The sequence below is a fragment of the Myotis myotis genome, unplaced genomic scaffold (genome assembly GCF_014108235.1).
Source record: "Myotis myotis isolate mMyoMyo1 unplaced genomic scaffold, mMyoMyo1.p scaffold_m19_p_3, whole genome shotgun sequence".
NCBI classification, from domain to species: domain Eukaryota; kingdom Metazoa; phylum Chordata; class Mammalia; order Chiroptera; family Vespertilionidae; genus Myotis; species Myotis myotis.
The window spans coordinates 211,293,453-211,316,459 of record NW_023416335.1 but is presented as its reverse complement, the minus strand read 5'-3'; the positions used below and the strand labels follow the sequence as shown (position 1 = coordinate 211,316,459).

General features: G+C 58.1%; 1 protein-coding gene across 1 annotated transcript; it reads right to left on the bottom strand.

Moving 5' to 3' along the window:
- Positions 1–6,090: 6,090 nt before the first annotated feature.
- Positions 6,091–18,105, bottom strand: LOC118650379 (1-acylglycerol-3-phosphate O-acyltransferase PNPLA3-like). The gene is made up of 8 exons (XM_036298812.1): positions 17,817–18,105; positions 14,634–14,866; positions 13,511–13,576; positions 12,518–12,727; positions 10,579–10,639; positions 8,656–8,871; positions 6,747–7,860; positions 6,091–6,343 (listed from the first exon to the last, which is right to left on the bottom strand). Exons 1-7 carry the CDS (start codon positions 18,055–18,057, stop codon positions 7,724–7,726), a joined length of 1,164 nt encoding a protein of 387 aa, XP_036154705.1. The 5' UTR covers positions 18,058–18,105; the 3' UTR covers positions 6,091–6,343; positions 6,747–7,723.
- Positions 18,106–23,007: the final 4,902 nt, after the last annotated feature.

Below are 23,007 nucleotides of genomic sequence, written 5' to 3'. Positions count from 1 at the left end.
CCCGCCCCTTGGCTCGCGACGCTCTTGCTCATTGGTCCCTTAAGGGCCTGTAACCCGGATGTGCACGTGGACGCCGGGAAGCCCTGAGGCCCGGAGAATGCGCAAGCGCAGAGCGTCCGCGGCCGCCCGCGGGGCTGCAGGTGCTTGGGGCGCAGGTGGTCTGCGTGCGGCTCCGCTCATGGCAGGTGTCCCGAGTTACCTCTCAGAGCGACCTCACCTGCTGGTGGGTGCGCCGGGGCGTCACCCACGTCTTCCTCGGCCTCCTGCACCCCGGCCCAGGGGGTGATGGCACCCCGCGCACGCGAAGCGCCCCGGCTCCCCACGCGGGGCCTGTCGCGGCGGCTGGATTGTCGCCCGGCGCCCGCCTGCTGGCCGCACGGACCTTTGCAAGTCACTGAAACCTCTCCGGCCTCGGTGTCCTCGTGGGCAGGATGAAGGTGACGGCCACGTCTGCTTCACAGGGTGGGGTAACAGGGCTCCTGCCGGGGAGAGGGCATGCAACGCGCCTGGTCCTGCGCAGGGCCCCCGGAGCCGAGGATAAGGGACCGTCATTCGTTCAGCTGCGCTGCAGCCGGTAAATGTTAGACGGTCATCCGGGGCTTCCGATGCGGCGTTCACAGTGAAGAGCAAAAGCCTTGGGCCTCGTTCTGGTGGGGAAACAGCCACCCCCTAAAAATATTGTAGTAAATAATAGTTGTGCATTGTGTTAAGGGCAAGGAGAGATGCCCGCTGGTCATCCTGTCTTACTCGCTGCGCATTCCTAGCGCTCAGTGCAGCGCTGGCTCGGTGTGTGCATTGGTGCCCACGTAGCCCGCACCTGGCCACGCTGCCCAGGAGAGTCGTCCCCAACCCACAGTCTGAGTGCTCCCACCCCAGCAGGGTTCCTCTCAGCCCTGGAGACCGTGCAGAGACCCCCTGGGAGGGCTGTAAAGATGCACCTTCCGGGCCTCAGCCCTGCCCGAATCAGGTTCTCGGGAATGAGGAACCTGGGAATCCGAACTTTAAAGGGGAGTGTCAGGTAATTCTTTTGCCCACGTGTTTCTGCATGACTAGTTTCAAAGGTCTTTGCAAACATGGGTCTGCTCAGCTGCTTGTGCGGAACCTGGTCAGCAATCCTGGAGGATGAGCAACGGGGAGGGGAAGCGGAGGCAGGGCGGCAGGAGGAGGTGTGGGGCAGGGATACAGGTGCAGGCAGGCAGGCAGGACAGCCTCCCAAGAAAGGACGGTGTGGGGGGGCTAGGCCTGGTGGGGAGCTTCTGGGCCTGGGCACAGACTCGTGAGGCAGCGGAAAGCAGGCTGGAGCTGCAGGGAGACAGGGCTATGATTCGCTGTGTGACCTCTGGCAGGTCACCACCTCCGAAGTGTCACTTCCTCCCCGTGAAAGGCCAGGATGGGGTTGCTACGACAGACATGTCCCACTAGGAGCAGTGGGCCCGGCACCCCATGCTTTTAAGCCCATTTGGATGCCCGCTTGCCAGGAGATGAGAAACGCCGCATTAGCCCCCATTTGATGACAAGAACAGCTTCCTGGCGCCACTGCAACTCAGTCGTGAGTCTCCCTGCCCCTCCTAGGCTGTGGGCCTTCTTCCAGGCACTGCCTCTCTGGGTCAGCTTCCTCTTCTGAAAAGGGAGGTGGTAACAGTCTGCACCTCGGAGCCTTGCTCTGAGGGTCAGCCAGTTAGTAGATGCAATGCTGTGTGTGCCCAGCCCAGAGAGAGCGCCCACCGTGCACTGGCTGTCTCCAGCTGTGTGCCAGGCGTGGTGCCCAGTGCTTCTCACCAGTGGTCTTCTTGAACCATCTCAGTGGGGTGGCCTTGTGTAGGAGATGAAACTGAGGCTCAGAGAAGCTGACACCCTAAATGCAGGTGAGTCTGGTGTGGGCTCACATTCCTAGCCACCTCTGAGCAATGCCCACACAGCCAGGAACTGGGGAGGCACTGGGCTAACCAAGGTGATGCTCAGAAGCTTCCCAGCTATTGTAAAAGGAGGGGGAGGTGGGGGGAGCCTACTAAACAGGCTGCAGCCACCAGGGGGCCCTGTGGAGAGACTGCCCTGGGCTCAGCACCCACATGCTCAGCTCTTGGGACCCAGGAAACTGGTGCTGGCCACCAAAGTAAAGGTTTGGGGGTCTCTCTGGCCCCCAGTTCAGACCTAAAAGGCTACTTTGGGTGTGAAAACTTCCGCAGAGGTTACCAAAGGTAAATAACCTAGGAGACAGCGCAAGCTGTCAGCACGGGCCACCCAAACTGGACACTGACTTGAAATTGATTCTGCCGGCTCCCGCAGCCTCAGTTTCCCCATCTGTAAAGTGAGGATGAGAGCAGTTCCCAAAGCATAAAGGTGTAGGAGGGTTTAGTGTGGGGCCTGCACACGTAATCACGGAACAACGCAGATCTTCTGCCTGTTTCCTCCCTCTGTTCTCGGGTAAGCCTCTTCTCAGAGGTCAGCCAGGAGGTTGGCCTGCAGATGGCAGGAGTCATAAGCCAAATATTTGAGAACCTATTGTATACAAGGCACTGGGCCTGGGGACAGAGGACACATCAGGAAGACAAAGTCACAGCTCCACCCTGACACACTGTGTCTGACAGTTACAATACACATTCATAGTTTAAAGGCTCTGAGAAGTCCTGCAGTACGTGTACCTGTCTCTCTTTAACCCGGTATTTCCTGAATAGATTGCATCACAGTGACCTTTGGGGGTTTGAGGCTTGATGAGGCCTTCAGTGGTTCACCAGCATTTCCAGGTCCTCCTCTTTGGGGCAAAGGGCAGACTCCTGTTTCCCCGCCCCCATCCACATGACTCTTGGTCCACCAGCTGTGAGCTGAAGGGAACCCTTTAAGCCCTGTGGACAGAAGGGGCCACATGCCCACCTGACAGCTCACGGGAGGCCTGCATGGCGGCCTTGCAGACTCAGATCTAAAGTCACCACAAAGGATGGTCTGAAATTAAACTTTTACTAAAAGCAGTGATAGTGGGTAGTCATCTCCTAGGCCGGTATCTTCACTGACAAGGTCAACCTTTACCTTCACTGAGCCTGTCTGTTTTTTTGTCTCTATGATAACATACCCTTGAAATGTCTGGGTAACTTGTAACTTCCCTTTCTTTTTCTGGACCCCTTGGGGCACAACCTAATGTGCTGGGCTCCCAGACAGAGACCACCAATTCCTTCATTATCATGTTAATTGTTCCTGCACCCACCTAAGTCTGTGTCCATCATTTTACTTTTTATCCAATCCCAGGGGTTTCCCTGCTTTGCTTTCTCCCGCCTCTCTAGTCTATCACCAATGGGTTTAATGTAACCCACCTACGTCCCTCCTTTGATTGCAAAGTATAAATACAGATGTAACCGCATTCTCCGGAGCATTATCTCAATTCATTGAGGTTCTGCTTCCTGGCATATGTCGACAGTTTGGCTCAAATAAACTCACAACAATTCTTTACAGGTTTCAATGGTTCTTTACGTCAACAGCACCAAATCATCCCTCCCTCCCCACCATGGCTCCAAAGGGTGGGGCAGCTTCAGGCTGGATCATCAAGACTGAGAGCACGTAGAGTGAGAAGTGGTCCCTTTGGGGGCTTTTGTTGAATGTAGGTACCCCAGCCTGTCCTAACTGATCACAGTGACATCTGCCAGCACCCCAGAACTCCGTGTGTGAAGTGCCGATCGATCGGACCCATCGGCAGCAGGGACGCAGTGTGGTGGCTGCACTGGTTCCCGGGAGAAAAATCCACCTCGTGGCTACAAGGGAGGCTGAGCTGGACCAGGACTTGGAAGCTGAGGCACAGGGCGGCTGAGCAGGGAGCTGAGCTCTGTCCTGTGGGGCACGTTAGGATGCGGCCAAGGGATGGCCAGGTGGAGCCGGCCGGGGGGTAGGTGGGCATTCGGGCTCCACTCTCACCTGCGCCAAGAACTCGGAAGACGAGGCCTGCTCACTCCAAGCCTCCCCCTCCACCCCCCCAGGATCAGCTTTGGGGAAGAGTCCGGCCCCGCGGCATCTGGGAAGGACAGCCGAGGGAGAGCACTCTAAGTGCCACATTTATTATGAGCTCTTTTCTGACCAAAGAAATACATGTTCACAGAAATTTGGAAAACACATAAAAGCACAACAAAGAGTTATAGATAATGGCAGAATGCTAGCCACTGACAGTATGGGGCATGTGCCCTTCCGGTCTTTTTTCACACACACACCTCCACACTGTCCTTAACGAGACTGGCCCAGGCTCTGCGCCAGGTTTTGCCATCTGTGTGCCCAGTAAGGCCGCTGTTTCCAGGCATTAACTAGACCAGCGGTCCGCGGGCCACCGGTTGGGGCCACTGAACTGGACTACGTGTGGATAATGCCTGAGGGAGAGCTCCAGAGCCTGCGTGTGCCCCAGAGAGAGGGAGGGAGGGCTGTCTGACAGGTAGGAGGGACTGGAGGATGCTTTCATCTGCAGGTGAGACACCCTACAGAGCTGCAGGGCTGGGGGCTGTGGGAGGGTGGCAGCTAAGGCCCAGGCCGGCAATCCTTGGCCATTTCTCAGTGAGCACTGCACTTCCTTGTCTTCGAGCTCATTTTTAAAAATGTATAAAACATGCTCATTGTAAGAAGGTCGAGCGATTTTTAAAAAGTGGAAAGAAAATAAGTTTCGTGTAATTTTATCAGCCATTGAACATATTTATTTCCTGATGACGATCACAAAACTCACGCGTGTACCGTCTATCAGAAAACATGGTCACTGTAAAATACTGTTAGTGTTACAGCCGCTTGGGAAATGAGGCGGGAGGTGTGAGGGGGGTTACAGGAGTCCAGGTGGTGGCAGGCGTGGCCTCCCCGCCTCCGTCCAGCTCAGCAAGGGGCAGAGCTTTGTCCTGCAGCCCTGGTGGCCGGGAGAGTCCACCACTCACCAGCCCCGAGACACAGGAGCCAGCAGGGAGGCCCGGGATTGGGGGGGGGGGGGTCCCTGTGCTGGGCAACGACCCTGTGTCATCACAAGTCGCCCCTGCTCCTAGTTCACAGCTCATCACAGCTCCAGAGAATGGGGCGCACACAGCAGTGGCCCCGGAGCGCCTCCAGGTTGAAGGATGTGCCTGTGAGAAGTGTCCTGTCTGGACTTGCTGGTTCTCCCCTCCGGGACACTTACCAAAGTGGGGGAGAGGTGCCACCCTCTGTCCCAGCGCCTGGGCTGGACCTTAGCACTGATTCTCTCTGTAATGTCTGCATGTGTTAGAGCAACAGACACCCACGTTTCCCCTGGAGGGCAGTGCCGTGTGCCTGCCAGCAAGTTTCCCCCTGGGAGAAAGGAGCTCTCTGTCCCCCTTCTCAGTAAGGCTGGGGGTGGGGAGGGGAGCGGAGAAGAAAGGAAAGCAAGCTAGAGGCTGCGGGGGCGGGGGGGGGGGGGGGCGGCAGCGGACAGGAGGCCAAGCTGCGGAGTCTGGCTTCTGCCTGGGGCCCAGGGCCTGTCTTGGGCTCTGGACTTGTGAAAAGGCTGTGCTATAAACAGCTCCCTGATCCCCTTGATGCATGGCTCAACAGACAGGAAGCTGCCCTTATGTTTCCAAGTCACTGCCATCGTCTAAGGGCCCTGACCTCGGTGCCCTTCCGGAGAAGGACACAGCCTCTGCCGCCCCGGTGCTGGGCCAGTGTCCCCACCCGGCCTGCCAGCCTGTGGCCGTCCCAGCCGCCGGGACACCTCCCCCTGGCCTGCACAGCAGGACGGAGCCCATCAGCTTCCTCCACACAAAGCAGCTCCCGGCAGGGCAGGGCAGGGTAGGGCAGGGTAGGGCAGGGTGCCCCTGAAGCCCTGCTGCCTCCTTCTGCCTGGCTGCCCCTCCCTCAGGATGCCGCAGGCTCCTGGGCTTGCACCTCCTTTGGGCCCTGGAGCCTCTGAACACCTGTCAACCCCACGCTGTACTGAGACCAGGCTCCGGGTCTGTGCCTGGGCCAGGGTGGCTGCCCTCTCGCTGGCGAGCCTGCCGCCACTCGGGCCCAAGACCAGCCTCCTCCACAAGGTCACCGTGGTCATTCCCAGTGCAAACCAGATCCTGCCACCCCCCCCTTTTAACCCCCCATGTCTGCCAATAACAGTAGCAAAAGAGGCCCCGCCTCCTGAGTGCCCACTCCCGTCCAGTACTGGGCCAGGGGTGCCCAGTGTCTCACAGAAGCCCAGAGGAGGTGCGGAGACCGCCGTTGAGCAGAGAAAGCCAAGACCCAGGATTTTCAGGATAAGATCCAGTCCTCGGAACCAGAACAAGGCCCTCCTGGCTGCGTATCGGGGTACAGATTTCAGAGCGGCCACGTCACCAGGCCATGTTTCAGTCTGGACTTCGGGGTTCCACCACCAGCCTAGGACTCCGCAAGTCTGAGGTCAGAAGGAATCCACGTTAACATGACACCCGCCAGGCCCCCGAAGCCCCACCCCGCCCCGCGCTGCAGGCACCCAGAGCGACTTCCAAGAGGCAAAGCAATGCTCCTAACCCTTCTGACGGGGCGTCCCGCTGCCCCGCTCAGCTCTCCATCCAATCTGGGCCCCATGCGGGGGCCTTCCCGCCGCCCCCTGGGCCCCGCAGCCCCTGTGCAGGTGGGCACGGCAAACTTTCAGCACGGCACCCGCTGACTTATTCAGCTGCCTCACACAGGACAGCGCCCCTGCACTGAAAGATACGCTCCTCGTCACCTACTGGGTGTCCCACCATGGTTCTAGAAGGGCCCACAGGCCTGATCAGGTGAAAGGGGTGCCCATTGGACCCACACAAATCATTTACCTGAGCGTGGGGAGCAGGTGCGTCATCAGTCGAGAACAAACCTGGGAAGTTATGGCCTGCAGCCACTGGACGTCGTCAGGAATGTCGGGGAGCCACCGCACCAGTCTGCACAGACACACACACACACACACACACACACACACACTCACGTGTCAGCAGGAAGACAAGTCAAAATGTAGAGAGCCAAACAGAAGCTGCACAACAGGCAGCGAGCGTACAGCAATACTCCTTGTCCCGCTAAACTGCGGGCGCACTTCTACTTCCAACCCGATCAATTCTCACGAGGCGGATTTAGGCCCCTCTGTGTGCGTGTTACTCCTCACGTGAGGATATTCTTTCCACTGATTTTCGGAGCGTGGCAGGGAGGGGGAGAGACTGAAAAACTGAGAACAATCAATGCACCGCGGATCCCGCAACCGAGGTATGTGCCCTTAACTGGAATCAAACCCTGGACCCTTCACTCTAACCACTGAGCAAAAGTGGCCAGGGACCAAAGTTAGGTGACTTCTGATTCAGGAAAGCTCAAGGGATTCACATGGCAATTAAAGGAGAAGCCTGGTTTTCCCAGATTCAAGATACCTGAAGCTTGGAGTGGAGACACCACCCACTCCACGAGCCCGACTGCCTTTGGCCACGTGCAAGCCCAGCAGAGCAAGCCTGACCACGGCCTCCACAGGCTCCGTGGCCGTGGACACGAAAGGACCCCACGCTTGGGCTCTGATAAACGCCTGGGTGTCCACGCAGGACAGGCGGCGTGGGAACAGGTGGCTCATCGTTGGGGCAGGAGGGACCAGGAAAGGTCCACCCTGGGCAGGACCGCGGAGCTGGAGTTTGAAGGCCGGGTTGGACTTTAGAAGATGGACGGAAGGAAATGCTGGCTTAACTCACTAAAAACAAAGGAGACACCCAAGTCCATCTGAAGAAAGCGAGTAATGCACATGCCCAGGACCCAGTGCAGACAAAGCCGCCCACACTGCTCACCTCTGGGCCACCGCGAGCGTGGACTCCACGGGCAGCGTACAGGGCAGCATCACGTAAGACATGACCTTCACTGGTAGGAAGCTGCAGATCTTGCTCCAGCAGCCACCTCGGGGTCTACATGCCTCACTCAGGCCTGAAAGATACCATTGGGGGGAGGGGCGTTCCCCCCAGTGTAACCTCACCCAGGTGCTGCCTGCAATTCCAGTGAAACACACAAATCCTGCTGCCAAAGAATCAGAAGCCGGGCCCATGCCCTGGATCAGGGAGTGCGGCCAGAACAGCCCTGGGACAGCCACGCCCCGGATCAACTGTCCCGCTGGCAGCTCTCCCTGGAGGAGGCACCGACCCCCAACCCCACCCGCCTTACGGGCTTTCCCAACACGCCCTCTTCTGCCTGGAGCCCTGGCTTCTGTTTCCCGTTCGTCGTGGCCTCAGGACCCTCAAATCGTAGCAACCTGGGCACCAGCGTCGTGTTTATCTTTGAATTTCTCCCAGTGCCCGATTTGCACTCCTGGCCCATCTGGTGTCTGACGACATGATCAAATGCACTACCGTCGTTCAAGGACAAGTTCAAAGCTGAGGGTTCGGGGAAGGGGAGGCAGACAGGCTCCTCCAGAAAGAAGGCGTGGAGACGGGGCCCAGGCAGAGAATGGTGTTCTGGAAGAATGGTGGTCTGGGTGCGCCCGGACCCAGGAACTGGGCGCATGCCCGCTTAACTCCCAATGGGCTCACCGGGAGTGTGGCTTTTTCTGGCCATGCACACGGGGAAGGGAGGCTGAGCAAGGCGCCCGGGTGGGGAGATGGTGCCAGGAGGTGGGGCCTCCTCTCCTCCCCGTGGCAGCATCACCTCCTCCCCAACCCAGAGAGAAGCCCTCTGAGCCTCAGCAACAGAGAGCAGCACCCTGCCGTCCCGCCAGAGGCGTCTCACCCGCAATGAGCTTGGGCGACAGGGTCTCCAGGATGCTCTCGTCCCAGGGCCGGAGGCTGACACGCAGGTGGGCCAGCAGCTCGGCCACCTCGGGCCTCCCCTGCCAGGCAGCCGCCCCCGGGGAAGCCTCGGGGCTCGCGGTTTCCCAGGAGAACGGAAGGAACTCGGGCGCTGCCGAGGGCACACTCGGGCTCGGACGGGGCCTGTCACAGATGCCTACGCGGGGCACGGAGACAGGGGGCATGACTCACACACCCACCCACCCATGACAGGAGGCCAGCGGCCACTGGACACTGCAGGCCTGGGATCAGCTCAGTAGCAGGCAGGACGGACGAGGGCAACGGGCTTCACAGGGAGGAGGCGGCACGGGGCTCTGAAGCCACAGCCAAGGGCGCCGAACTCCTGGCTCCGTCTCGCACTCACTGTGGGCCGCACAGCCACTGTGGCCTGGGAGGGAAAGGTGCCTGCAGCTAATGTGCACTGTCTGTGGCACCGCTGGTGGAGCCTATGTCCCTGGCCCTGATAGGAATGTCTCAGCCAGGCCTGGCAGCAGCCATGAAACTGCTACTATTATCAGCGTCTCCCCGTTTCAGCTGAGGAATGGGAAGCACAGAGACGTTAAGAGACTCATCCACAGCCACACAGCCCATCTGGGGCAGAGTGGGATTTGAACCCAGGCCTGACATCAGTCATGGCCCTCTTCCACCACACAACCCTGAAAGCAGTATTAGGCACGGGAGTTTGTGTGTGTGTGGTTGGGGGGGGTGGGGGGGGGAGGCGCTGCCCCAGGAGTTGGGGCGCTGTAGCCAACACCACAGGGGCTCCCAGCTCCCTCGGAACCGGCGCACAGGGTGGAGGCGGTCGGGGGGTGGGGGGGGTGGGGGTGGGGGGGGGACTGTAGTTTTAGAGGCCCCGGTTTGCCCTGGGTCACCTGTTGCCTCCATCCTCAGGTTACAAAGACCAGCGGCTGCCCCTGGACGCCCCTCGGTGCTCCTAGATTACCCTCCCCTTTATGCTTCTCTCTCGATCTCTCCCGGGGCCTCCCTTAGGCACGCTGCTCACCCTCTGGGTCATCACCTGCCCTAGGTGCAGATCTGTTCCCAGAGGACATCACTTGCCCCCCGCCGCCCACGACTCCCCTGCAGGACCCCAGGGACCAGCTGCCTGAGGACCTGCTCACATATTTGAACCCCAACATGGCACCGCGCGTGCAAACGCTGGGCCACGTGCCAGTCTTTACAATGACTGAGAATCACCTGGATGTACTTGTATCCCAACTCCCCTCAATACAGAGGAGGGAACAGGCCCAGGGAGGGGGGTGGCCTCCCCAAAGCCTTCCGAGTGCTTCCCTGAGCCCAGACCATTGGGCCATTGAACGCCCTTGTGAACTAACAGGGGAAACTGTGCCAGGAGAGCGCCCTGGAGCAGGGACATCCCGGGTTCCAATCCCAGCTCTGCCCCTCAGTGGGTGGAGTGTGGACCCTGGCTCGCCTCTCCAAGCCTCCATTTCCCCACCTGTAAACTGGGGCAGAGGGTTCCAATGTAGCAGAGCTCATTAGAGGGCTGAGCCCGACAGCTGGTGAAGGTGGGGAGCACCACATGATGTCACATCACCTGGCGCTCACCAAGGCTGCTAACAAACGGCTGATGAAAAGGGCACATCTGGCCCGGCCAGTGTTTCTCAGTGGTTAGCATCAATCCATGAACCAGGAGGGCACGGTTCTATTCCCTGTCAGGACACGTGTCCAAATTTCGGGCTCAATGCCCAGCAGGGGGCATACAGGAGGCAGCCGATCAATGATTCTCTCTCATCATTGCTGTTTCTATCTCTCTCTCCCTCTTCCTCTCCATCCCTCTCTCTGAAATCAATAAAACCATATTAAAAAAAGAAAAGTGCTCATCTGCCCCCCAGCCCACACATACCATTTTCTTCCAAGAACCTGACCGCATCTAAATACCCTCGTAGGAACAACTCTGCAAGGACCTGTAAGCGAAGCAAGCGAGTGAACTACGGGGCAGGGTCACTAAGCCTCACTCACTTAAACCGAAGGCCCCTTCAAACTCTGAGCTGCCTCCACGGGCCAGGCACGGCCTCTGTGTGTGCGAATGTTTGGGGCTGTTTTGACAGTAGTTGATTTCTACTTTCCTAACACTGTGATCTGGGAAGACGCTTGTAGAGACTTGTTTTGTGTCCTAACATGTGGTCTATCTTTGTGAATGACCCAAGTGCACTTGAGAAGAATGTGTATCCTGCAGCTTTGGGGTGGAATGTTCCATAAATCTCAATTAAATCCATCTGATCCAGTGTGTCCTTTGGAGTCACTGGTTTCTTCTTAATTTTCTGTCTACTGTAACTGTATTACTGTCGATCTCTCCCTTAAAGTCCTTTAGAAGTTTTTTATCTATATATATTTAAGGGCTCCTATATTGGGTGCATATGTTTACCAGGGTTATATCCTCTTGTTGGATTGATCCCTTAGTATTATGTCGTGACCTTGTTGTCTCTTCTCACGGCTTACATTTTGAAGTCTATTTTGTCATATATGAGTATTGCCACCCCAGCTTTTTTTTGTTTGTTTACATTTGCATGGAAAATTTTTCTCATTCCTTCACTCTCCTCTTATGTGAGTCTTTTGTTCTGGGGTGGGTCCCTTGTAGACAGCATATAGTTGGGTCATTTTTATATCTATTCAGCTACCCTATATCTTTTGATTGGAGCATTTAATCCATTTACATTTAAGGTTATTATTGATAGGTACTTATTTATTGCCACTTTAATCCTGTATGCCTAGGTTTCACTATTTCTTCTCATTACAGCAGTCCCTTTAGCATTTTTTGCAATGCTGGCATGTAGTGACAAACTGTCTTAGGCTTTTATTTTGTCTGGGAAGCTGTTTATTTCACCATCTATTCTGAATGATAGCCTTGCTGGATACAGTCATCTTGGTTTCAGATTTATGCTTTTCTTAAATATGAATACTTCTGTCATTCCCTTCTGGCCTGTAGAGTTTTTGATGAGGAATCAGTTGACAGCCTTATGGGAGCTACTTTGTGGGTAACAAATTGCTTTTCTCTTGCTGCCTTTAAGATTCTTTCTCTTTAATTTTTGGCATTTTAATTATGATGTGTCCAAGCCAGGGCCTTTTTGGGTTCCTGCTTGGGACTCTCTGTGCCTCCTGAACTTGTGTGACTTTTTCCTTCACCAGGTTATGGGAGTTTTCTGCCATTATTTCTTCAAACATGGTTTCTATCCCTTTTTCACTTTCTTCCCCTCTGGCACAACCATTATGCGAACGTTGTTATGCTTCACACTGTCCCATAGCTCCCTTAAACTGTCCTCTGATTTTTTAATTGTTTTTCTTTTTGGTTCTCTGAATGAGTGATTTTTATCTACCATCGTCTAATTCACTGATATCATCCTAAGCTTCCCCTAATCTGCTGTGTATTCCTTCCAATGTGTTCTTTATTAGTGCTATGTCAATCTTTATTTCCAACTGTTCTTTTTTCATATTTACTATATCTTTTCTCATGCTGTTGAGCATCTTTACCATCATTATTCTGAACTCTGTATCAAATGAATTTCTTATCTCCATTTCATTTATCTCTGCTATTGGAGAATTCTCTTGTTCTTTCATTGGGGGTTGTTTTTTCATCTCTCCATTCAGGGTGCCTGCTTGGGTTTGTGACCGTGTATTCGGTAGATCTGCTACGCTTTGGGCAGCACAGTTTAAATGTCCCCAGATGATTCTCAAAATCAGAGTGGGGCACCTATTCACTGAGGGGTCTGCTTTGGTTTGTCTGTGTAGTGAACCACACTAGTGGGTCCCCAGGAGCACAGAGCTGAACAAACAGCCCCACTCACCTTGCCATCCGGGGGGAACACCATCTGCCTTATCAGCTGGACGTTCTCTAAGCAGAAGCGGAGACTGAGCCTGTACACGTCCATATACAGGAAGTTCGTGGACTTGACCTTAGGACAGATGTCATGCTCCCCAAGGAACGGGGACACAGTGATGGTCGTCTTGTCATCGAAGCAGGGTACACTGTTAGTAAACCCTCCATCCACGTACCGCTTGTGAGGGAGAGAGAAAACATATTCTGTCAGAGGCTCTGGGCAGGGGATTCTCAGAGCCACAGCTGACCCAGGAGAGGACCAGGTTTGGGGAGCCTCTTTCAACATTTTCGGCTGGGCAGGCAGGTTTGGTACAAGCTGGACAGTCTGCACCTGTCAAACCAATGCCAGGAGCCCTGCCCCATGTGACATCCTCAACTGTCCGCAGACAGGACAGATGTCCCGGGTGGTGATCAATTAGCTCCAGTGGATAGTGGCTGCCCAGGAAGGAGCTGCCCCTGGTGCTGCACAGCCCAGGACGTGGCCCAGAGCCCGCAGAGCACACACTCCACTCAAACTCTGCCGGGCAGGGCTCGCCATCAGCTGCATGTGTCTACAGAGAGTATTTGCTGATGGAACTGAACCGTAGCTCTGTCGGCAGCTTTGCCCCAAGCCACGGGCTGGAAGGACAGTCAGACCCAGAGAGGACTGAATCACTCCACCCTGAGAGCGAAGCTCGACTTAAGGGAGTGGCTGAGTCTTAAGTGTCGTATTCTTTAACTAGGCCACGGGGCACCTGTCCTCCGTGCTCAGGTGAGGATGACATGAACCAGCTCACCTTCCAGAAAGCCAGATAGTGGGTTCTTGGTGAGGCTGGTTGGGCTGGGGGCGGGTGGGGTGGAGATGCAGCAGCTATGGAATCAGTGTCTCAAGGCTGAGCCACAGAAGGCCCTGTGTTCGGATGCCTGCGCCCAGGATTGTACAGACAGGAGCTGTGCGAACACAGTATAAAAGCAGACTTACCACGCCTCTGAAGGTTGGGGGGATTAAGCCACAGAGGTAAGGGATGAAGGAGGTACAGATCAAGGCCTGTGAAGATAAAAGGAAGTGAAACCACAGGCAAAGCAGTAGGCCCTTCATTCCCCTGGGCCTCCCTGAGCCTTCTCTCTGTGAGTGAGAAGAGCAGCTGGTCTGAATGTGCTCTTTGCACACAGTAGGCACTTTATTTAAGGGGTTGAATGAACAATGAACCAACCACACAATAGCATTTCAGCCCCAAGTATATGTCCCTGCTGCCCACGAGAGTCCCAATGGCCATCGCAGACCAGACCTGGAGCTGTGGACGCAATGACTGACGGGGAAGGACTGGATCAGACTCAAGCTGCTTGACCCGCTGGCCCTGGACCCTGGCCCGGGATTCTGAGGCAGCAGCTTGGAGGAGGGGCCTCAGACTGCAAGTCTCCCAGGCTCCCAGGTGATGCCCACACGGGTCCAGGGACCACAATGGAGTAGCGCCGGCTGGAGAGCATTAAGCAGCACACAACACTGACTCACAGAGAGAAAGGACTCCTGTGGGAGGGACAGGTGCTGGCTGAAGAGAAGAAACTTCCAGAAACAAGGTTCAATGACAGATGGTTGGGGCTGCTGAGATGCAGCTGGCTCTATGGGCCAGGCCGCTCTGCTCTGCAGACCTGTGTGAAGTGAAGTGTCTGTTGATCCCCCATGAAGGCATCAGGCAAATGCACTGGATTGTGACCTTGCAAACAACCTCTGGGCTGGGCCCCAAGGAAGAGGTTCCGCCTCTCGCTGCTTCCCTCAAGCTGTTCTCCTGCAGGAACACGCATCCCGTGCAGGAGGGACACCGAGGGACAGGGCCCTGAGGAGGTGGACAAAGCCAAGCCTGCAGGATGCGGAGCCATCCTTTACACGGAACCTGTGCTGGGCGCCCAGGGTTTCCCAGGCTGTGGCCCAGACCATGGGGGGCACGGCGTGTACGTCACAGGGTGCGGGCAGCAGACAGCGTCCCGGCCGGCCAGGTGCTTGTCTGTGTAAGAAAGGGGGCAGGTGGCCTGCGCCAGCCTCTCCGTGTGACTCCCAGAATGAAACCGCCCCTCACTGCCAGCACCCAGACAGGCCCACCGCTTACGTCCACAACGTCGTCTTTGGACTGAAACTCGGACACCAGGACGTTTTCCCAGTCGGACACTCGGGTCAGCGAGATGCACATTTTGCCTGAGATGAGCTGGTGGACGTTGTCCGGGAGGTGTCTGTGGAGGGCTTCTTGGAGGGACCTGACTATGTTGAAGGACGGATGGAGGATGCTCATGGTCCGGCTTCTGGCGGACTCGACAAGGTCTGTGAGGAACTTCAGAGTAATGTCTGTGGGGAGACAAGCCCACAGGGGGATGGATGTGCCACCTGGGAGAGGGGCGACTGTGGCAAGACCAGAAACCGGGCGGAGGGAGCTGTGTTCTCACGTGGCTACAGAGCCCTTACAATGGGGATCGTCCAAACTGAGCTGTAGTCAGAGGATCTCAAAACTTAATGCAAAATAGAGTGTAAAATATCTCAACACACACACCCTTATACTGACTAAATGGGAGCAGGGGACTGTTTGGTGATATTGGGATGAACAAGGCTAACTTCACTGTGTCTTACTTTTTGCTTCCTGTCTCTGGGAAACGTAAAATGACCGACAGCGCGGCCTGCACTGTTCCTGTTGCACAGCGCCCTCCCGGCCTGGCCTTGGGAAAGGCCTCCAGAGGCCCAGGTGCGCTCTCCTCGCCCCTCTCACCTCAGAGCCAGAGCCAGGGAGGCCTGACTCCAGGGGGCAGAGAACACAGGGCCAGCACCAGGGCGGGAAGCCTGTCTGCACCTCCCACCTGCCTCCCCCTCCCACCTGCCTCCCCTCTCACTTTCCTCCACCTCCCACCTTCCTCCACCTCCCACCTGCCTCCCCTCCCACCTGCCTCCCCCTCCCACCTGCCTCCCTCTCACTTCCTCCACCTCCCACCTTCCTCCACCTCCCACCTGCCTCCCCTCCCACCTGCCTCCACCTCCCACCTGCCTCCTCTCCCACCTGCCTCCACCTCCCACCTGCCTACCCCTCAACCTGCATCCACCTCCCACCTGCCTCCACCTCCCACCTGCCTCCTCCTCCCACCTGCCTCCCCTCTCACCTGCCTCCCCTCTCACCTGCCTCCACCTCCCACCTGCCTCCCCTCTCACCTGCCTCCCCTCTCACCTGCCTCCCCTCCCACCTGCCTCCCCTCTCACCTGCCTCCACCTCCCACCTGCCTCCACCTCCCACCTGCCTCCACCTCCCACCTGCCCCCACCTCTCACCTGCCCCCACCTCCCACCTGCCTCCACCTCCCACCTGCCTCCACCTCTCACCTGCCCCCTCCTCCCACCTGCCTCCACCTCTCACCTGCCTCCTCCTCCCACCTGCCTCCTCCTCCCACCTGCCTCCACCTCCCACCTGCCTCCTCCTCCCACCTGCCTCCACCTCCCACCTGAATCCCCCTCAACCTGCCTCCACCTCCCACCTGGCTCCCCCTCAACCTGCCTCCTCCTCCCACCTGCCTCCACCTCCCACCTGCCTCACCTGCCTCCCACCTGCCTACCCTCACCTGCATCCACCTCCCACCTGCCTCCACTCCCACCTGCCTCCACCTCCCACCTGCATCCACCTCTCACCTGCCTCCTCCTCCCACCTGCCTCCCCTCTCACCTGCCTCCCCTCTCACCTGCCTCCCCCTCCCACCTCCCTCCCCGTCACCTGCCTCCCCTCTCACCTGCCTCCACTCTCACTTACCTCCCCTCTCACCTACCTCCCCCTCTCAGCAGTCTTCACCTGTCACGTGCCTCCACCTCTCTCCTGCCTCACCCTGTGCTGCGGGCACAGCTCAGGGCTGGGCCTGTCCCCTGCTATGGGAACCCCTGCACTGCTCTGCACCTCACTGGGGTCCTGGGGTCACAGCCCCAGTTAAACGTTCAACCTCATGGGTGGCTCCAGGTCACCTTGGGGACAAAGACTGGCTTTAGCACTGCCCGGGAGGGGTGGGGGGAGGGCGGACTGGCCGTCCTGGAGGTCACATCGTGCCCTTTGCTCCCCTCCCCCTGCAGGGAGAAGGCAGCCAGGGTGGCCCCCTAACCCTACCTCCCACTCAGCCCAGGTCCCTCCAATGGCAGGGCTGTCCTAGCAGGAGACTATTGTCACCAGAGCAAAGGCAGCCAAGCTGGCTGGGTCCCCCCCAGCAGGCCTGGGTGCAGCCAAGAGGAAGTCCCTAAGGAGCCCAGGGAAAGGGGCTGATGAGGGGCATCCTCTTCCTTCTGGGCCTTTGGGTGCCAGCAGCTCCCCTTGCTCCCAGCTCTGCCCCCTGATGGGGAACCCCAAGCCGAGGAGGCTGCACCCCAGTCCTTGAGGCCAGCTGGGCACCAGTCCACACCCCTCCCTCCCACTGGCTTCCACAATCACAGACATTAATCCCGACAAAACTTAAAGGCCTGTCATTTCCTGCCGCACTGAGTGGGGTGTGGAGGGTGAGCATGGTGTGGGGGGTCCAGGGGCCACTCCAGCCCTGAGGAAGGGCCTGAAACACTGGGAAGGAGAGGAGATAGCTCTCCTACCCTCCTGCACACACACAGGACATCCCCTCTCCCCCCTCCAACCTCCTCACCTCCAAACCAGCTGCTCTGCCCAGGAGTCCAAGGAGCTGCCCTCCACATGAGCCCCATCCAAGCCCGCCCCCACCCCGCCGCTCCCCAGGGCAGGCGCACAAAGGGCGCAGGAGGAGGGAGGAGAGATGGGAGTTGGTCGTGTCTCCAGCCCCTCAGTTTCCAAACAAAAGTAGGCGCCCACCTTGGGGCCCAGGCCACAGCCCACATCTGGTTGGTGAGACCCAGGGCACATGGACCCTCCCGCGGGCACGCAGCTCAGCAGGAGCCGGCAGAAGGCGGGGACCACGGAGACCAGCTCCACCCTCTGCCGCCCGGGTCGCCTTCCCTGGAAGACGCCGCTCGGTCCTGGGGAACAGGCTTCCTTCAAGCCCTGGCTCCAGAAGGGGTGAGGAGGGAGGCGCTCGGGATTCCCACGCCCAGAGGAGCCACTCCCAAGGCGCCCCCTCCCAGACTGGGCCACAGAGCCCCCCGCGCGAGGCGAGAGGACGCAGTGGAGGGGGCACCTGTCTGCAGGGTCCCCGGGATGCACCTGCAGTTTCCAAGTCCAAACTCGGATCCACCCGGCACCCCGCAACCTTAGGAGTTGCCCGCAGCCCAGGCCTGGGGGCGCCCCCTCCTGGCAAGGAGCCCGTGCAGCCCCGGACGTACCCACGGGAATGCGGGCGAGGAAGGTGACGCCGTGCAGCGCCCCAGCAGAGGCACCGAAGATCATGCGCGCGTCGCGGAGGAGGTGCGGGGCGCGCTCGCTCAGGCAGCGGGTCGCCCCGAGGTGGTAGAAGCCCAGGAAGCCGCAGCCCACGAAAGACACGCTCCAGCCACGCTCGGGGTCGCACAGAGCGGCGGCGGGCCGGGGTCCGGGAGGCGGGGTCTGCGGTGCAGGGTCCGCCATCCTCCCCGCCTTAACCTCACCAACTCTCGCTCTGAGAGAGGACTCCCAGCCGCCGCCCAGGTGTTCCCTGCGTGACGTCAGCGCGCCTGGCCCCGCCCTCCAGGGCGGAGTGGAGGAGCCGGCGGGCGGCCTGGTGGTCCAATCCGGGGCAGGTGCGCACCTGTCAGTCATTGCACCTCCTGGACGGGTAGGATTCTGGGGCGGGGCCTGGGAGGAGTGGACGGCCTGTGGGGCGGGGCCTGGGAGAGGCAAACAGGCTGTGGGCGGGGCTTAGGAGGAGCTGATGGGTGGAGGGGCGGCTCCTAGCGGGGGCAGGTGGGATGTGGGCGGGGCCTAGGAGGGGCAAACAGGATGTGGGCGGGACTTAGGAGGAGCGGAGGGCTGTGGGGCGGGGCCTAGCAGAGGCAGGTTGGGCTCAGGGGCGGGGCCTAGCCGGGGCAGAGGGGCTGTGGGGCGGGGCTTAGCGGCAAACAGGCTGTGGGCGGGGCCTGGGAGGCGCTAATGGGCGGGGGGGCGGGGTCTGGGAGAGGTAGACCTGCGCCTGAGGGAGGGTGGGGGCGCTCTCCCTTCTCCAAATGACAGGTTGTCCTGGAAAGAGACGCGCCCCCTGCAGTTCCTCTTCATCCCTGAGTCAGGGAGGAAGCAGCAGTGGCCACTGAGGTCTTTAATGTCTTCCCGACACGTGGTCGTTCCCCTGTTCACAGGCCTTAGGCGGCACCGGCATCCACACGACACGCGTGTGATGGCTTTGCTCTGTTCCCTGCAGTCTGTGCGTGTGAGGTCTCAGTGCCTGGCAAGTGGTGGCGATTCTCTTTTCAGGACAGTGACGCCAAGTTTCCATTTCAAAGTTTCGCTTCTAAGTTGATGTAGTGACGGGTTGACCAAACTGTTGTAGCCCGAAGCTTGCAGGACCCGAACCCTGGATTTCCCCAAGGGGTGACGACTCAGTCCATAATGAAGCGAAGGCGGTGACTTCCAGAAACACCCACGAGACTCCGGACCTTCTCAGAGGGCAGCAGGCGGTGCGTGGACTGGGCCTGGTTCCCGGGGTGGGACGTGCATGCAGACAGGCGCCCGCTCGGACTGTGCTGGCTCAGCGTGGACCCAGGGGCTCCGGGGCCCACTCACCGCCTCCCTGCAGTCCCGCAAAATGAGGGCAGGCACCCTTCCCCCAGTTACCAAACCCCACACCTGTGGGAGGCCTGGGCTTCTCTGTCACCTGCCTGGTCCTCCCTCAGTGCCCCAGGCTGGCTTCTGACCTCCCACAGCCACGCACCTGGCCCAGCCTTCCCCACCCCAGGGACAGCCTCGGGCAGGCAAGGGAGCAGCCCTGTGTCAGCCTCACCTCCCCCCTGCAGCCCCCACCCTCAGCCCAGCCTCCCAGCCCCGGCTGTAATTCACACAAAGTTAACCCTGGTAGCCTTTTTTTAAAGGCACAGTTCAGTGGCCTTAAGTGCGTTCCCAAGGTGTGCACACATCACCATTGCGAATTTGCAAATTGGTTTCATCTTGCAGAACAGAAACTCTACCTCCGTGAAACACTGAGTCCCCTCCCGCGGCCCAGCCCCCGCGGCCAGCATTTACTGTCTGTCTGTGAATTCCTCGCCTGCGGGGCCGCGGAGAAGTGGGGTCACCGGGAGTGTCCTCCTGGGACTGGCTGGGTCGCTGAGCATAATGCCCTCAAGGTCCCCGGGTGGTGCCTGTGTGGGAGTCTTCTTCCCGGTTCAGCTGCCTCACAGTCCACTGTGTGTACTGACGGGGCTCAGGACACACTCCCCCAAAGACGCCCCGTGGCCTTTGGGTATTTGAAGCTGAAGGACTTGAGAAAGGGCAGGGCAGGCAGGACTCACTGCCAAGTCCCTGGGGGGGTCATGGGCCCTGATGTGAGAGGTGCTGCCCTCTGCAGGCCCGAGGCCACACTTGTCTCCAGACGCAGAGCCACAGAGAGGCTTCCGAGTGGACAGGTTTTGTCATGTTCCCCCAGGTCCCCACACTGAACTCATTGCCTCTGTCCCATCACATCTTTCTAGAACTTTCCACCCTTCACCCAACCAGCATAAGAGCACCCACTGAGTCATTTCCTTATGCAGGCTCCTGCATCAGGTCAGACTTATACCAAACTAGAGGCCCAATGCACGAAATTTGTGCAAAAATAGGCCTTCCTTCCCCCTGCTGCCGGCACCAGGTTCCCTCCGGCACCCAGGACCCGGGCTCACATTGCAGCCCCGGCTTCCCCCAGAAGGTCATTTGGAAGGACATCTGGTCTAATTAGCATATTATGCTTTAATTATGATAGACTAGAGGCCCAGTGCACAAAAATTTGTACACTCAGGGGGGAGGGGGGGGTCCCTCAGCCCGGCCTGTGCCCTCTCGCAGTCTGGGACCCCTCAGGAGATAACGACCTGCTGGCTTAGGCCTTCTCCCGGGTGGCAGAGGGCAGGCCTAATCCCTAGGTGCAGCCCCTGGTCGGGCTCAGAGCAGGGCCGATTGGGGAGTTGGGGCGCCGCCCCCTGTCATGCACAGAGCAGGGCAGATCGGGAGGTTGCGATGCCACCCTCAGTCACGCTCAGGGTAGGGCTGATTTGGGGGTTGGGGCACCGCCCCCTGTCACACTCAAGGCAGGGTCGATGGGGAGGTTGCTGCGCCACCCCCTGTCATGCACAGAGCAGGGCCAATCAGGGGGTTGGGGCGCTGCCCCCTGTCATGCACAGAGCAGGGTCAATCAGGGGGCTGGGGAGCTCCCCCCTGTCACACACAGAGCAGGGCCCATCAGGGGGTTGAGGGGCTCCCCCCTGTCACTCACAGAGTAGGGCCGATAGGGGAGTTGGGGCATCGCCCCCTGTCACACACAGAGCAGGGCGGATCAGGGGGTTGGGGCGCCACCCTGTATCACCCACAGAGCAGGGCCGATCAGAGGGTTGGGGCGCCGCCACTGTCACACTCAGGGCAGGGCCGATGGGGAGGTTATGGCTCTACCCCGTCAAACACAGAGCAGGGCCCGTGGGGTGGGGGGGTTGGGGCGCCACACCCTGTCACACACAGAGCCGCAGGGCTATCAGGGCGTTGGGGAGCTCCCCCCTATCAGGCAGAGAGCAGGGCCCATCAGGGGGTTGGGGCGCCTTTCCCTGTCAGGAACAAAGCAGGGCAGATAGGGAGGTTGTGGCCCCGCCCCCTGCCACACACAGAGCTGCAAGGCGATCAGGGGGTTTGGGAGCTGCCCCTGTCACGCTGATCCCGGTGCCAGGAGGCCTCGTGGCTCCGCTGATCCCGGTGCTGGGAGGCATATTACCCTTTTACTATACAGGATAGAGGCCTGGTGCACGTGTGGGGGCCGGCTGGTTTGCCCTGAAGGGTGTCCTGGATCAGGGTGGGGGTCCCCACTGGGGTGCCTGGCCAGCCTGGGTGAGGGGATGATGGCTGTTTGCAGCTGGTCACACACCCTTCAGGGTGGGGGTCCCCACTGGGGTGCCTGGCCAGCCTGGGTGAGGGGCTGAGGGCTGTTTTCAGGCTGGCGGGTGACTGAAGCTCCCAACCGCTCCTTTTTTTCTTTTTCTTTTTTTATCCTGGGCCAGCTTTAGCTCTGAGGCTCCAGCTCTTAGGCATCCGCTGCTGAAAGCTGGTATCTGGTTTGTTTAGGTTCTATAACCAAAACTCTGTATCAATTCCAGCTCTGAGATCCCGGGCTCACTGAAAGCAGGTTTCTGGGGTTTTGTTTAGCTTCTATCTTTGTTACAATGTTTTTTAAACTGCAGGCTCAGAGGCCGGCAAGGCAGGCGGGGAACGTTGGTTTCCTCCGTCACTGAAGCAAGCAAGCCTCATGTTAGTTTCAAGCTGCCTGGCTGTTGGCCAACATCTTGGCTGGCAGTTAATTTGCATATCTTGCTGATTAGCCAATGTGAAGGGTAGCAGTTGTATGCCAATTGCCATGTTTCTCTTTTATTAGATAGGATAATTTCTATGTTTTTTTCAGAAATCTGTCTTTTGCTTCAGGGGTCAAGAACTTCAAGGGGTCAATTAGTCAAGAATTTTAAAAAGTAGAGGGATGGAGGATGAGGGAGAGCTAGAGGGGTCAATGGGGGGAAAAGGGAGACATGTAATACTTTCAACAATAAAGATTTAAAAACTAAAAAATAAAGGCATAGAGGGGCCCTGGCCAGTGTGACTCTGGTTAGAGCAGGGGTCCTCAAACTAAGGCCCGTGGGCCACATGCAAATACAAATATTGTATTTGTTCCCATTTTGTTTTTTTATTTTAAAATAAGATATGTGCAGTGTGCATAGGAATTTGTTCACAGTTTTTTTTTAAACTATAGTCCGGCCCTCTAACGGTCTGAGGGACAGTGAACTGGGCCCCTGTTTAAAAAGTTTGAGAACCCCTGGATTAGAGTGTAATCCCATGCTCCATAGGGTCCCGGGTTCCATTCCTGGTGAAGGGCATGTACCTAGGTTGTGGGTTCTCTCCCTGCCCCAGGGGGTACCTCCAGGAGGCTACCAGTTGATGTGTCTCTCTCACACAGATATTTCTCTCTCTCTTTCTCTGTCTCTCTCTCTCCACCCCCCCTTCTACTTTTCTGAAAATCAATAGAAAAATTATCCTCAGGTGAGGATCAACAACAACAAAAAGAGTACAGGGAGAAGATCTTTCTCTTCACCTTCAGTATATACCACAGGTCCATCCATTCACGTGACTCACTCTTGCATCTCCAGATAAACACCTCCCCTCCTCCATCCGGGTCTCAGGAACCCACCCTTGGGCACTGGTCCTCAGAGATGAGGCCCCTCCCAGGTTTGTCCTGTCCCCAAAACAGGACCCAGGGAGTCCTCTGTCACGCATGCGCTCCCTCCAGCCGTCCTGGGAAACAGAATTGCTCCCATTGGCAGTGCTGGGAGAGCACGCCCTTGCGTAACCTTGAAGGTCAAATGGACAAGCCACGGAGAAGTCAGACGGACA

What these genes read in the sequence shown, in the direction of transcription:
- LOC118650379 (XM_036298812.1), bottom strand. Translation starts at nt 18,057, where the DNA reads ATGGCGGACCCTGCACCGCAGACCCCGCCTCCCGGACCCCGGCCCGCC. An exon ending in TGTTCCCCCCGGATGGCAAG is followed by an intron (nt 10,640 to 12,517) that starts GTGAGTGGGGCT and finishes CTTCGCTTACAG; the next exon opens with GTCCTTGCAGAGTTGTTCCT. An exon ending in GTCGCCCAAGCTCATTGCGG is followed by an intron (nt 7,861 to 8,655) that starts GTGAGACGCCTC and finishes GGTATCTTTCAG; the next exon opens with GCCTGAGTGAGGCATGTAGA.